We start from the raw sequence: 15,963 nt of genomic DNA on the forward strand, positions 1-15,963 counted from the left end.
AATAGCACTCAGCACGGGCCTTTGGGCATACCAGAGCAGTGTAATCAGGTCCAGAGTCTTCCGAATCAGAAATGTCAGAATATTCTGATGATCGATTCCTGAGTTCTGACTTCACACTTGTAAAAAACCCTGAGAAGTAAGAATCAAAGAGAAGGTCATGAACAGGGTGATACTGAAAGTCCATCCAGCTTCGTGTCTATGTCACTCCTGTTCTATACTCCTGTCTTTTCATTCATTCTTCCTCCAAGAACTTTCTCCTCAACTGACCAAGATGCAAATTGAAGTGTATTCTACAAACATTTCTAGAATTTATTAAACATAATTATACACTCCTTATTTGAAAATTTTAAAAATACTTCTTTCCAGAAAAAAGCCTCCAACACTAACATGAGCTACAAGAAACTTCTCAATTTCCCTTTTGCATTATTTCTCTCAACAGATAACAAAAGCATTCAAGTAGGTAGTGAATTCAACAAGCTTATAGACTGGGCCTTAGCACTACCTTTCTCTTCCATGGGGCACTACTTCATAACTACCGCTTGATGAATTCTACTGATTAACCACCTTCCCCATCATGTGAACAAATGCAGTTACCAACTACAGCAATATCACATTTACCTGAAATTAGCAGGAATTAAGGTAACTTTGGATTAAATAATGTGAATTATCTTGAACACTTACTTGTCAAATACCAAAATATTTAACTGTTCCTTAAAATTGAGGAGGAAGAGGTATTACTGTTTGTCACACTAATGATAAGCAATTAACAGCCAAGTAGAGGCCCTCTTGTCAACAGGCAGCCAAGAAAAACAATACATGGATTACTAATAGTTTTAGGTCAGCCAATTATATATGTCTCCTGCTTCTGAAAACCATATACATGTTAGCTAAAATTATTTGTGAAATCCCATTAAACTTGGGACTGTTTTATTTGGAGTAGAGCATGAGCTTTCATGTGACGCTTGTAAAAACTGTCACCAGACAAGCATGTCACTAACTTGCACATGTCCTCATCATTAATAATGCCTTTCCCGGGCTCTACACCTCTCTGGGCATTCACATTCAGTATTTCCCCAATGGATACATTATTCAGAAATACTTCAGATTTCTCAAAAGAGTACAAATGTAAGAACTTGCAAGTTACTTCACATGCTATCACATTAGTAATAAAGAGACCTTTACAATGACCATTAAAACAGACATACTGTTAAGGGGTTTCTGAGATTCTTCATTCTCCACTGCCTCTATTCCTGAACTCTCTTCTATCTTCACTTTTGCCTTTTTTGTCCTTCTCTGATCCTCTTCATTTTCACTGTCTACTGTATAAAGACTCTGATCTGCGAAGGGGTGTCTTTCGTCTCTGTATATAGAAGGAAAAATAAGTCAAAAAATAGTGCAACTTGTGCGGCCAAACAGTACACTCCCCCCTTTAATTTACAGAGAGAGTAGAGAATTGAGCCACTTGCCCCATATGTGGTTAGCTGAACAACAAATGGACTGGGGATTCAGTAAACAGAGGGAACCCCCTGAAAGTTAATCGGTTGGATACTTTGATCTGGTTTACATACTTAATTATCCTTCCATTTGTCAGCAGTAATCGTAGATCATTATCTTTTGCTCTCCATTCGGGTACGGTAGAAGATGGCTGGAGATGTTTGTTGAATTTACCATTCAGTTTAGAGCTCAAGATGTCCTAAAATATAAAAATAGAACTTACTTAATCTCCATACTCAACTACACCCACTGGACTAAATGAATAAAGTCAAGCCACCACCTCCTCCCTTAGCTCTGCATCCCAAACTGGACTAGGCAGCCACCCAGGCCAGGAGACAGGCAGCAGTGTGCCACTAAAACCAAATGGTTCCTAAAGCCTAAGCAGGAATGTGGTTTGTCTTTCTGTAGGGCCTTTAACAATAACACACAATAAAGTAGAATGTAAAACTTGCGTAAAGCGAATTCAAAGACATTTCACTCTTGCAGAAAGCTGGAGAGCTGGAGAGCACTGCTCTAGTGCAGTGATTCTCCTTCCCTGACTTGTTTAAGTGCCAGCTGCTGGTCCTTCCTGATTACCCTACCTTTGACCTACTCCCTAGTCTTCCCACCAGGTACTGGCAGCAGCTTACAGGTCACCACATTGCTATCACTAGGAACAAAGGCCACCATGTGACATAAAGGCATACAATAACTGGTTTTAATACATACAGAATATTTCCTTTCTGTGGAAAATGTTTCTTTAACAATAAATAGAACCTTTCATAACATGCTAAATCTTCTCCCAGATGGCTATGGGTTAAGGAGGTTTAGGACAATAAAATCTTTAAAAAGTATAAAAAAAAAATTCTATACCATTTAAAATATTGAAGTTAAAATTTCTATATTAAGTTTTAAAATATTTTAATTCAGAGATACCTCTATTTTGTTCATTTTAAATTGTTGTCTATCCTCTATTTAAGATGTAAAATTATGTTTGATACAGATCTCCTTGCAAACTCATTACCAAGTTTCACAAGGCCCTACATTGATCAGATTACTGCCTGCCCCCTTGTCCATTAGGCAAGCATTTCTCAAACTTTAATGGGTTTATTCTAACAGTCACTCATGCTGATGCTATTGGGTGAGGGATAGACTTTTTGCACTTGCTTTTCCCTCTGCCAGCAATACTTCTCCTCAGATCTGTGTATCCATCTAACTTTTTCCTATTATTTGTCAGTTCAGATGTCACCACCTGAGAGCTCTCTGACCACCCTAGCTCAAGTAGCCAGCCATCCCAAGCCCCTTTACTCTATTGCTCTATTATTTTGGCTTCCTTCATAATGATTATTTGAAATTGTATTATTTTAACACTAGAGGCCCAGCACGCGCTATTTCGCAAGACCCAGACCCGCAGCACCGGCAGGACCCAGACTGACTCCTCCCTGGTGACCGGTTGTGGTTGTGACGTCGTAACAGTGTCACGACCACAGGCCTTTTATGATATAGATATCTGTCTCCCATCCTTCCAACCTGAGCTAGAATGGAAGCTACACAAAGGCAGGGACTTAAGTTGTGCTCACTCTGGCATCTTCTCTAGAGCCTGTAAGAGCGTGGCCTTGGTAAACGCTCAATAAACATGTCAGTACATGAATGAGATCTAGTCATCCTACTTCTGCACTGATGCCCAGAAAGTTGAAGCACCGCCCCCTTCTACAGGCATAAGCACTGTTGACCCCTACACAATGCTAACGGAAGATCAGATAACAAGACTGGTCAGACTATTGTCCTTTGAGTATCCGTTTGAAGAACTTTAAGGAACAACGAAGTCTTTCTTTGTCATCATGAAACATATACTTGCCTCTTCCCAAGGACACATCTCTAATCTTCTGAGGACCTCCCTTGTGTGGAGCTCTAGGATGTCTAGGTTAGAAGGTGTTCGGACATTATGATCTCGAAGTTTCCTCATCCTTCGTCGGGAATGGTATGGGGAAGTTGCTTCATTTGAGGATCGTGAAGCTGGACACACTGTAGGAATTCCCTGAGATTTAACTGGCTTGCTGTTTTCCTCCTTTAAGAATTCAATTCAGAGTATTTTTAGAATAAGGCTACATACATACCTAAGTAATCAGCCACAGAAATATTTTAGAAAAGAAAAACCATTCAATTTAATTATATAAAAAAGACCAAATAATAAGATAAACAGCTTTGCTGAGACCTTTATTTCCTTTTCTCCCCCACGAAATTATATACTATAAACATATTTCCTTGATTTTCAATATAATTTTGAAGGCTGTGTAGTACTTTGGTGTATACCTATAGTATGATTTACTGACTTAAAAATTACTAGGAGTTAGTCAGGCTGCTTCTAATGTACATTTTTTAAAAATATTATTTTTTAAAAAAATATTTTTTTATTGATTTCAGAGAGGAAGGGAGAGGGAGAGAGAGAGAAACATCAATGATGAGAGAGAATCATTGATTGGCTGCCTCCTGCACGCCCCCTACTGGGGATTGAGCCCGCAACCTGGGCATATATCCTTGACCTGAATCAAACCTGGGATCCTTCAGTCCACAGGTTGACGCTCTATCCACTAAACCAAATCAGCTAGGGCCCAATGTAAATTTTTTCACATACATAGTTGCATAAATCAATAACTGCTTTTTAAAGCAAAGTCACACATCTACATAGTTTTGAAAAATTAAAATTCTATAAGCATATCATGAAAAGTTGCAATCTACTCTTCCCCATGCCAATTCCCATTCTCTGGAGGGAATGGGAATTATACATATACATTTAACAAATGTGGTAACAGATATATAATTTACCATTCTAACCATTTTTATGTAGAGTTCGGTGGCATTAAGTACATTTCGCATTGTTGTCCAACTATCACCAGCATCTATTTCCAGAACTTTTAAATTTTCCCAAACTTAAACTCTGTACCCATTAAACAATAATGCCCCATTCCACCTTACTCCTAGCCCTAACAACCATCATTCTACTCTCTGTTTCTATGAATTTGACTGCTTTAGGAACCTCATATAAATGCAATCATACAATATTTGTCCCTTTATGACTGTCTTATTTCACTTAACATAATGTCTTCAAGGTTCATCCATGTTATAGCATGTGTCAGAATTCCCTTCTTTTATAAAGCTAATATTCCATTGCATGTATATACCACATTTTGGTTATCCATTCTCCCATGACATAATCTTTGATTGCTGTGAATAATGCTGTTATGAACATGCATATACATATATCAGCTTGAGTCCCTGCTTTCAATTTTTTCGGGTATATATCCAGCACTTGTAACTCCTGCAGCTGTTTTTGTTGTTTGGTTTTTTTCTTTCAGTTATTTGCCTCCGAATTTCTAAGTAACATTTATACTGTTATTTCTTGGTTTTTTACCTGTAGCTGTATCACTGAATTCCTACTATGCAAGATGAAGTAAGTCTTAATTCTGGCATCCTCTCCTAAATGTACACATACTTCCCCTGCCTTCAATATTCAATATTTAAATTGGACTCAGTAAAAATTATTTACAACCCAGTGTTACATAACATTACTTTCCTTTTTATCCTCTGATTTTTCCCTGAGTTCATAACTGCCTCCCTTTCCATCAGCTTGTTTTCTAGTATGTACTTATCAATAATTAATCCCAAAATTCTCCACTGGAAGAATACAAACATTCAAACACATTAGGTAATTAATCAAATTTATATTTTTCTTTGGAGACATCCTCCTGGATGGGATTGCCAGATAAAGTATGAGGCATCTAGTTAAGTTTGGATTTCATTCTCCTGATCCATCCTGGACCGGCTGCTCTCTGCACCTGCACATGTCATCACAGACCCTTCCTGACCTGCTCCCACTCCACCATATAAGACTGCCACCACCACCACCACCTCTGACCTCCCTACTTTATTTTTCTTAATAGCACCTTGCCAATTCCTGATATAACAAAATCTATGGGTAGCCTCTTCTAAGCTCCATTGCCAGGACCTTTGTTCACTGCTCTATGCCTAGCCTACCTGGTACAAAGCTGCAATAGGTACTCAGTATTTGTTGGAAGAATGAATTCCAGGGAACCTTTCTTTTTGGTTTACTCCTTCTTTCTTAGAACAGCACATGGGCAGTACATTGTTTGAGAATTGCCTCTGTGACATCTTTATTTTACCATCATATTTGGTTTATGGCTTGGCTGAATACAGACATGTATGCTGGCATTCCCCAACCCCAGGATTTTAAGGACTTTGCTCCACTGTCTTCTAGTTTGCAGTGTTATTGTTGAGAAATTTTATGTTATTCTGATTCCCAATTCTTTGTAAACGACCCATATTATCTTCCCTAATGCTTTTTCAGATGTACTTTATTACATATGCTCTAAATTTGACCATAATGCGCCTTGGCTGATGTCTTTTTCACTCACTGTACTGGCATTTTGGAAGGCTATCAATTTGGGAAGATGTGTCCTTGAATTCTAAAACTTATTTGATGAGTCTTCTGAAAATCTTCTGGTTATCTCTGTTATCTTTTTCTGGAGCTCCTATTATTTTGATGACGACTGTATAAAATGACCTTCTAATTTTTCTGTCCTATTTCTGTGTGTTTCTTTTTAACTTTATGGGAGATTTTCCCAACTTTATCTTCCAGCCATTCTACTAAGTTTTGTTTCTATTAATTTCTAATTTCCAAGAACTCCTTTTCCTTCTTCTTTGAATGCTCCTTTGTTGCACCCTCCTGTCCTTTTTTCATAGAACCAATTTTACTTTTTTCTCTCCTGAGGATATCAATTATACTTGGGTTTGAGCTGAAGACTTATTTAATGATTGGCTCCTTTGATTACTTTTCCTTTTTCTGATTTATTTTTGGTCTTTGTCTTTGAAACTCTTATGGGCTCTCCATGTATTTTTAAAAGGAAACATTAAAAAGCTAATGATTTCAACTAATGGTCCTAAGAAAATGAGATAAAGATATGGGGGGAAATATCTTTATTTATCTTATGCAATACACAAAATTCAAGACTGGCCATTTACCTAGATGCAAAAGCTTTTTGGAAAAAAAATAGAAAGTATTTTTAAGACCTTGTGGTGGAAAAATATTTCTTAGGGAGGTCACAAAATAACACTAACTAAAAAACAAAAAGAGTTGATAGACTAAACTTTCAAAATTAAAAGTTTCTGCTCATGAAAAGATACAAGCTGTAGGTAAATGTTAGTTATTTTATATAGATATGAATGATTGAATGCCAAATGACAAAGAATTTGTGTCCAGAACATATAATGAACTCTTACAAATCAATAATAAAACAATTATTTTTAAATGGACAAAAACTTAAACTTCCTAAAAGAATATATACAAAAATGATGTGCACACAAAAAGGTATTCATCTTTAATCTTCAGGAAAATGCAAATTAACACTACACTGAAATAATATTCCATATTCTCTAGAATAGCAAAAATTTAAAAGGCTGAAAACAACAAATACTGGTGAAAATATGAAATAACTACAATGCCTGCACATTACTGGTGAGAATGTAAAATGGTATAACCACTCTGGAAAACTGGCAGATTCTCAAAAATTTTAAATTCACTTCCTATGGCTCAACTCTATTCTCAGGTATTTATCCAAGAATATAAAACATATATTTAGCCAAAACCGGTTTGGCTCAGTGGATAGAGCGTCGGCCTGCGGACTGAAAGGTCCCAGGTTCGATTCCGGTCAAGGGCATGTACCTGGGTTGCGGGCACATCCCCAGTGGGAGATGTGCAGGAGGCAGCTGATCGATGTTTCTCTCTCATCGATGTTTCTAACTCTCTATCTCTCTCCTTTCCTCTCTGTAAAAAATCAATAAAATATATTAAAAAAAAAAAACATATATTTAACCCAAAAGAGATATAAGAATGTTCATAACAGTCTCATTCATAATGGCCAAGTCTGCATATAACACAAATAGCCATCAACAGAAGAATGGAAGACAAATTGTGGCATATTAATCAATGGTATACCATACCACTCAGCAATAAAAAAGAACTGACAAACACAACAACATGAATGAATCTCAAAAGCATAATGTGAGTGAAAGAAGCCAGACACCAAAATAGTACAAACTATATGAATGTGTTTATCTGAAATTCAAGTATAGGCAAAACTAATCTATGATGATAATAATAGGTCAGAACAGTGGTGGCCTGTGGTAGTCAAAGATTGACTAGAAGGGGGCAAGCAAGAACAGACTTTCTGGGATGATATAAATGATTTATATCTCATTGGTTATACTGGAGTATTGGTTATACAGGTGTACACATTTGTCAAAACTCAAGTTTTCTTACAATTGTACATTTCACTGTATGTAATAAAAAGCTAATAGGGAACTCTGTGAGTGGGGCTTTGTCAACTGGTGGGTTTCACCAATGTTCAGTATCAGTGGATCTACTTCTTGTCCTGAGAGGTCCAGGCCAGACTGACAGTCTTTTAGAAGCCAAGTGGAAGAAGAAGCATTCACTATGCAGACTATCACTTAATCCTCGTTTTCAGTAAGATACCTATCTCCCTCACTGGGCTCAGTGTTCCAAAGTCCACAAGCTTGCCTTTAGCCCAGTGGTTCTCAACCTTCTGGCCCTTTAAATACAGTTCCTCATGTTGTGACCCAACCATAAAATTATTTTCGTTGCTACTTCATAACTGTAATGTTGCTGTTATGAATCGTAATGTAAATATCTGATATGCAGGATGGTCTTAGGCGACCCCTGTGAAAGGGTTGTTCGACCGCCAAAGGGGTCATGACCCACAGGTTGAGAACCGCTGCCTTAGCCGATTTGACTCAGTGGATAGAGCGTCGGCCCATGAACTGAAGGGTCCCAGGTTCAAGTCTGGTCAAGGGTGCATACCTCGGTTGCAGGTTCAATCCTCAGCCCTGGTCCTTGCATGAGGCAACCAATTGATGCATTTCTCTCACACTGACGTTTCTTTCTCTCTCTCCCCCTCCCTTACACTCTTTCTAAAATCAATGCAAAGTCCACAATCTCAAATTCAACTTCTCAAACAATTACACCTTTAGTTTTCTACGTGTGTTAAGGCAGGGATTTGGAGAGCAATTCATTTCTTAAATAGACCTTTAATCAATCCTGTTCAATCCTACCTCCACTCTCATATTGAGGGTCCTTAAAAAAAACTCTGGAATATTTTTTTTAAGATTCTGTATAAATAAGACCTGTTCCTGGTCTTTCTCCATTTCCCACAAAGGTTTCAGGTCTCTGGTCTGCTAAATAAGTCACCACTTGTACATTTCTTTCCAGCTTCCAAAATTTCGTTGGAATCTTCATCTTTATTATTCTCTCTGTCCTTAGAGATGTCTTTTTTTATTCTTTTTCTATCATTTTGGTCCCAAGCAGTAATAGTAGTAAGCACATATGATTAATCTTCCAAGTTCAACTGGAATCCTCTTATTTATTTTATTAGATTAAAGTGAAACTGCTAGGTGAAGGGACATGCCATTTAGAAAGCATAAACTAATCTGTACTCCTACTATCAAGGATAGACAATGGGATTTTATTTTTGCCAACTTGATAAATGATCATATGAAATCGTAAGTTATTTGGCAAAATGTGATTAAATACTTTTTCATATATTGAGATTATTTTTCATACTTTTATTGGAATGGCCATTCTTTTTTCTTCTTTAGTGAAATACCTATATATTTTCTTGGCACATTTTCTACTGGCCATCTTGCTGTCTTCTGTACTCCCTACACTTCAATTAAAAAAAAAAACAAAACACTATGTTTACTATTTTTGTCCAAATATTCTTTTTTTTTTTTTTTTTTTTTTTTTTTTTTTTTTTTTTTTATGGTTGGGGGTCACCACAACATGAGGAACTATATCAAAGGGTCACAGCATTAGGAAGGTTGAGAACCACTGGTAAGGGGATCATTTGTTGTTGTTGTTTTTTTTTTTATCTTTATTGTTCAGATTATTACATTTGTTCCTCTTTTTTCCCCCCATAACTCCCCTCCTTCCAGCTCCCACCCCACCCTCCACCCTCACTCCCCACCCACTGAGTTCATCCATAGGTGCATGATTTTTGTCCAGTCTCTTCCCGAATCTCCCATTCCCCTTTCCCCCCCAAGAATAGTCAGTCCATTCCCTTTCTATGTCCCTGATTCATTATAGTCACCAGTTCATTCTGTACATCAGGTTATTTATTCACTTGATTCTTAGATTCATTTGTTGATAGATGCATATTTGTTGTTCATAATTTGTATCTTTACCTTTTTCTTCTTCTTCCTCTTCTTAAAGGATACCTTTCAGCATTTCATATAATACTGGTTTGGCGGTGATGAACTCCTTTAGTTTTTCCTTATCTGTGAAGCTCTTTATCTGACCTTCAATTCTGAATGATAGCTTTGCTGGATAAAGTAATCTTGGTTGTAGGTTCTTGGTATTCAGCACTTTGAATATTTCTTGCCATTCCCTTCTGGCCTGCAAAGTTTCTGTTGAGAAATCAGCTGACAGTCGTATGGGTATTCCCTTGTAGGTAATTGAGCCTCTTTCTCTTGCTGCTTTTAAGATTTTCTCTTTGTCTTTTGCTCTTGGCATTTTAATGATGATGTGTCTTGGTGTGGTCCTCTTTGGATTCCTTTTGTTTGGGGTTCTCTGCGCTTCTTGGATCTGTAAGTCCATTTCTTTCTCCAGGTGGGGGAAGTTTTCTGCCATTATTTCTTGAAATAGGTTTTCAATATCTTGCTGTCTCTCATCTTCTGGGACTCCAATGACTCTGATATTAGTCCGCTTAAAGCTGTCCCAGAGGCTCCTTACATTATCTTCACACTTTCGGATTCTTTTTTCATTATGCTTTTCCAATTGGGTGTTTTTTGTCGAATCTTTGGTTTGATTCTTGCACTCCTCTGGTCTGCTATTGGGTATAATATTCTTTATTTCAGTCCGTGTATGCTTACTTTCTAATTTCTTTATCGTAGCATCGAGGGTCTCATTAGTTTTCGTGAGGCTCTGCACAAATTTATGGCAAGCCCTCAAAATTGCGATTCTTAGCTCCATATCCTCCATTTCTGTCATGTTTTTTTGTCTCCGCATCTTTTATGCTTTCTTGGTGCACCCCCTTGTGGTCTCTGTGCGCAGTCTTGTTCTAGCGAAGCCTTAATTGTTGTAGTTAACACTAGAGGGATTTGACCACCAGGCCGACTGGCGGTGGAAATCAGCTGTCTGTCCAAATATTCTTTCAGGTATATTTCACCATTTAAAATTTATAATATTAATTTGAAGTTGACATATTTCAGAAATTTCATTATCTCTGAAATTTCATTCAAGTATTTTTACTTCCCAAAGTAAAGATTTATAGTTTTTCATATAGACCAACACCGTCCTTACTTTGGGTTGTTGAGATTTATACAGATATATATTTGCATATATATGTGACTTTTGATTAAAAATCTGTATGCAATTACTATCATCTTTAAAATTAAAAAAAAAAATTTTTCGCCCTAACTGGTGCGACTCAGTGGACAGAGCATCTGCCTGCAGACTGAAGGGTCCTGGATTTGATTCCGGTCCAGGGCACATGCCTGGGTTGTGGCTTCGATCCCCAGTAGGGGTGTGCAGGAGGGAGCGGATCAATGATTCTCTCTCATCACTGATGTTTCTATTTCTCTCTCCCTCTCCCCTTCTCTCTGAAATCAATAAAAATATATTTTAAATTTTTTTCTACTGTATCTGAATATATTGAGAATTACATGAACTCTTCTAGTCAAGGAGAGCAAATCCTTTTAATATTTCTTAGCTGTACCCCTTTTCATTCCCCAAACACAGACCTAATCTGAGCTGTTAAATTGAGTTAGCCTCCATTCCTCCACTTAATTTCCTTTCAGTTCAAGCTAAACATTAATAGAACCACCTTCTTAAATTAGTTTAATTAAAACCTCCTTTCTTTAATACCTAAAATAGCTCCTAAATGATTAATTAAAACACCTAATCTCAGATTCTGTGGGCTTTTATCAAAGGGCATTTGCTTAACCAACTTGTTCTATTGTTTCCAATCGAGCAGCTCTCCTTGCCCCACCCCACTAATATCTTCCTCTTTCCAACCCAGCTTTACCTAGTTCTACTCACTCACCTTACATTTCCTCTTTTCCTAATCACTAAACATGTATTCATCTCTGCACAGCTAAAATGAACTGGATTAGAAAGTTTAATTCTGTATTTTTTATTTTTGGAGTAACCTGAAATAACTTCCTTATTACTTCATCATGATACAACTCTCTAAATTTCTCTCTAGGACTTTAGAAACCTGGGAACTAGAAACTGTTTCTAAGACTTAGCTCATTGTCTTTTTTTTTTTTTTTAAGTGCATAAGAGCATTCAGAGGTTTGTAGTGTGGTGGTAGATCTATTGGTTTCTCAAAGCAGATAATAACCAAGAGTTTAGATGACAGTTTGTACTCTTACCTCTATTGCTCGAATTACTTTAGAAAGTTCTTTAATAAGATGTCCAGGTCTAACATTGTCTGGAATTTCAAAGGCATGTTCGGATACAAGCTGTATTTGGATTAACAAAGACAAAACAACCAAAGTTACTTATACTTTAATATGTAAAAAACATATTAAGCCAATTTTGGGGTTCTCCAGATTTTATAGACACAGCTAAATACTAATAAGCCAGAACTCAGAGTTCATGTGGTTGGTGTGATACCTCCTAAGGTATCTTTATTAAAAGATCTTCTAAGGAGATCTTTATTAACTTATAAAATCCTCTTAGATTAAGATAAAGATGGACTGGTCTCATAGTAAATTTTGCTTTATATTGAGTAGTAACCGTGTACTCTAGACCTCAAAAGACTACTATAATTAGTAAAGTAACTAATTAAAACTAACAATTAATTCATAATACATAAGGACTTATAAGGGGCAACACAGGCACTGAAATAATCCTAGTCCACTGGCACAAGAAACGTGCAATGGAAGCATAAGGGAAAGACATACCAACTCCAAAAGGAGATCTGGGACCACCTCTTAGAGAAGGAATTCAAATGACAACAACTAGACCACATTTTAGTGAAAATGGAAAGCTCCGGCTTGAACTCTGCCTTCCTTTCTTTCATTTTTTCCTAAGTCTAGCAGAGGGATAAGAGCATCAGCTTTGCAATTGCAGGGACCTAGATTTAAATCCTAGCTCTGCCGGGTCTCTTGGGCAAGTTACTTAAATTCCTTGAACCTCAGCTTCCCCACATGTAAATGGGGATTATAACAGCACCCAGACTTCATATAGTTGCTTTGAAGATTAAATGAGTTTATGGATATGAGAACTAAGCACAGTGGTTGGCACACTATGAGAGCTCAGTTACTTATTATTAGTCTACATTTACATGTTTATTTCTTAGTCAGTACCCTAAGTATACTTGAATTACTTTCCTTTCCAGCTTTAAGAAATACTGAGGTACTTAATTCTCACAGAAACATAAACCATTTGTATTGCTGTACGTAAAATGAAGGTTGTATATAAAGCATGGTTTCTAGTCCTTCTACTGTGGCTACTCCTGCCACACAGCTTGAGGACTCCATTTTCCTGAACTTACCATATAAAAAATAACAATTGTTTCACCAAAGAAAACGACTTACTTCTTTTTTCATCCACAATTTTAAAGCAGTATGCAGTGCTTTCACGCCCTGTACTAGGTAAGTCTGAGGCTGGAAACCATCTTCTTTCAGTTCTGTGGGGATGGAAGAGGCAGGGAAAGGAGTTAAGTGTTTCAAAGATAAATGAATCAACTTTACATTTTGAGTAACCAACAAATATCAAACTGCATAACTTCCAAATTAACAGAAAGGGAAAAGGTTAACAAACAACTGATTGAAAAAGCAAAAAAACAAAAACAAAAACAGAATTACATTAAGTGTCATTGTACTAAATGCTCAAGTTAAAAGAAAGCTCACAAACAACACTGAGTAAAAAACAGGACACAAAAAATGTCAGTATTAAGCTATTCATAGATGTCTGGAAATTAAACTATTTTAGTTTATGACATAGGTGATAAAGCAGAAAGAAAGAATTATCACAAAGGTCAGGATAATAGGTTCTCTCTTAAAGGGAAGGAGAGGGTGCAACGAGAAAAATAAGGAGCATGACTAGGGTACTGGCAAGGCTGTTTGTGCTCACCCTGAGTGACAGGCTTAAAATTCTTTAAACTGTACGAGAGAGTATGTGTAGGCAATGTGTGATCCATACACCTCACTATGGGCATGAAATAATTCAATATTGCAAATACACACCCACACCCACAAACCCCGACTCTTCTGGGTTTTTAAACCAAATTGATTATCTAAAATTCATATAAAATACATTAGATGTGGTCTACAACTCAGGCAAGTTGAAGCAAAAGTGAAAGATTTCTACTTCTGCCCTGTGGCTAATTTACTTACATAAACCTCAAACTGGTCACTTTTATTATTACTGACACTAAATTTAGTTAAGAGTTTCCCAATCCTCCCACATTTAACCTATCATATAAGCCTATAACAATCTAAGAGCTGGAAATAACAGGCTGCAATGGAAAGTTACAAGGTCAGGGATGAAAGGACAATATAAGATGGGGTAACAAGACCACCATTCCTGATTCCAGGACGAGTGCGTAGATGTGGCACTGAGATAATGGTCCTTTGGCTCTATCCTCAGTGGGATTGAAGATACACTAGTAATGCCAGGTATCCTGTACTGACCTGGCAGATGAAATGAAAACACTTTAAAACCTGACCTGCAAATATCCTTTTATAGTAATCTTTTTTTTTTTTTACTTTAATGTACAGGATTATGTTTTCTAATCAGATCTCAATAGTTCTTAACTCTCAATGGACTAAAATAAAGGCTAACCCATTCTCAGACTAAACAATCTGCTGCTTATGACTGCGAGAACAGCAAGATTTTGTCTTTCAGATAAATTCTTAATTTGATTGGTAAACCCCTCTTAGACATTAGGGGAAAAGCATCACCTAAGGGCGTGTGTGTGTGCATGTGCATGTGTGCGCTGTTGAGAAAAGAAACAATGATAAAAGTACTCTGAAATTTCCTGAGTTTTGAATTGCCAATCTCTAATGTGGAGGGTTCAGTTATTGGGTTTTATTTCCAGAAAACAAGAACATCTGTAAGTGTTTATGTATATATATGTAGGGTTCTACTTGGATAGGAGACTATGAACTTTAATGTCTAGAATTTTACTAGAAACTATAGATGGCAACTGTACGGTCCATTGTGACATTCCTGCAGCCACGAAAAACACCTGAAAACACTGGACAAGGCGGAGACTCAGGATAAGGAGTTGTTTGTGGAGCAGAGACTGATCTGGTGCAGAGAGCACCTGTTCTTCCTCATCCGTGGGCTCCTATCTCCATCACAGACATATGCACCATTGACATCTCCCTGTATGCTGTGCTGCAGGTGTGGGATGGGGTTATTATTCTTTCCTCCTAAAGACAGTGAGAGCTTTCATTGAGCAAAGAAACCATAAATAAGTTTGTCCAGCTGGTGTGCTCAGCGGTTGAGCATCAACCTATGAACCATGAGGTCACGGTTTGATTCTCAGTCAGGGCACATACCCAGGTTGCAGGCTCAATCCCCAGTGTGGGGAGTGCAGGAGGCAGCCGATCAATGATTCTCTCTCATCATTAATGCTTCTATCTCCCTCACCCTTCCTCTCTGCAATCAATAATTTTTTTTTATTTTATCATTTAATTCTGTGCATGCTATCCTGGGAAGCAAGTTCTGGTTGTTTCTTTTCATTTCACCTTTTATTCTCATGTAACTTTTACATGGAAAAAGAAATATGTGTAGAATAGACTTTACTGTTTAATCTGCTTATATCTGTTTCTTCTGGAAGTTAATTATAATAGTAGCACTATTTGCAAATGGACTGGACAAGTCAGACAACACAAAAACAGATGAACTGCATTCTCAAGGGCACAACTGAATGAAAAGCAAAAAAAAAAAAAAAAAAAAGGACAAAAGGAAATGTGATATGCAATTTCCAATTTGACTGCTTAAAGATTTTTAAACCAAAAGATAAAACACCAAATCTGAAATTCCACATAAAAAAGGTAGCTTTCAAGTTTAAAGGGATAACAACCTCTCCTTTCCCCCAACAGAACCCCAAACATTTTTCTTCCACTAGACTCAGCCTGACATCCAGTTGGTTTGTATTAACAGGTGCCTTATACTGGCCAGCATAGTGGGCATAAAATGGTAATGGCACAGGCACTACCTCATTCTCTCAAGACATGAAAATTATGCCCTGGAGTTTTAAAAGCAAATATTTGGGAACACATCTATATATATATATATATATATATATATATATGTGTGTGTGTGTGTGTGTGTGTGTGTGTGTGTGTGTGTGTGTGTGTATACATATATATATATGCGCCTAGATGACCATTCAACTGATAGCTATGATGCACACCACCAGGGGAAAGACACTCAACACA

General features: G+C 37.2%; 1 protein-coding gene across 1 annotated transcript in view; it reads right to left on the reverse strand.

Moving 5' to 3' along the window:
• Window positions 1-15,963, reverse strand: part of KDM7A (lysine demethylase 7A) — a 100,808-nt gene that overhangs the window by 13,287 nt on the left and 71,558 nt on the right. Inside the window, exons 10-15 of the mRNA XM_070424021.1 lie at window positions 13,108-13,199; window positions 11,938-12,027; window positions 3,332-3,541; window positions 1,569-1,693; window positions 1,206-1,360; window positions 32-129 (exon numbers count right to left, since the gene is read on the reverse strand). Of these exons, the coding sequence (XP_070280122.1) occupies window positions 32-129; window positions 1,206-1,360; window positions 1,569-1,693; window positions 3,332-3,541; window positions 11,938-12,027; window positions 13,108-13,199 (770 nt within the window). The remainder of the gene's footprint in view (window positions 1-31; window positions 130-1,205; window positions 1,361-1,568; window positions 1,694-3,331; window positions 3,542-11,937; window positions 12,028-13,107; window positions 13,200-15,963) is intronic.

Source organism: Myotis yumanensis, unplaced genomic scaffold, assembly GCF_028538775.1.
Source record: "Myotis yumanensis isolate MYYU_CA2020_CCGP unplaced genomic scaffold, mMyoYum1.0.hap1 SCAF_9, whole genome shotgun sequence".
Lineage (NCBI taxonomy): Eukaryota > Metazoa > Chordata > Mammalia > Chiroptera > Vespertilionidae > Myotis > Myotis yumanensis.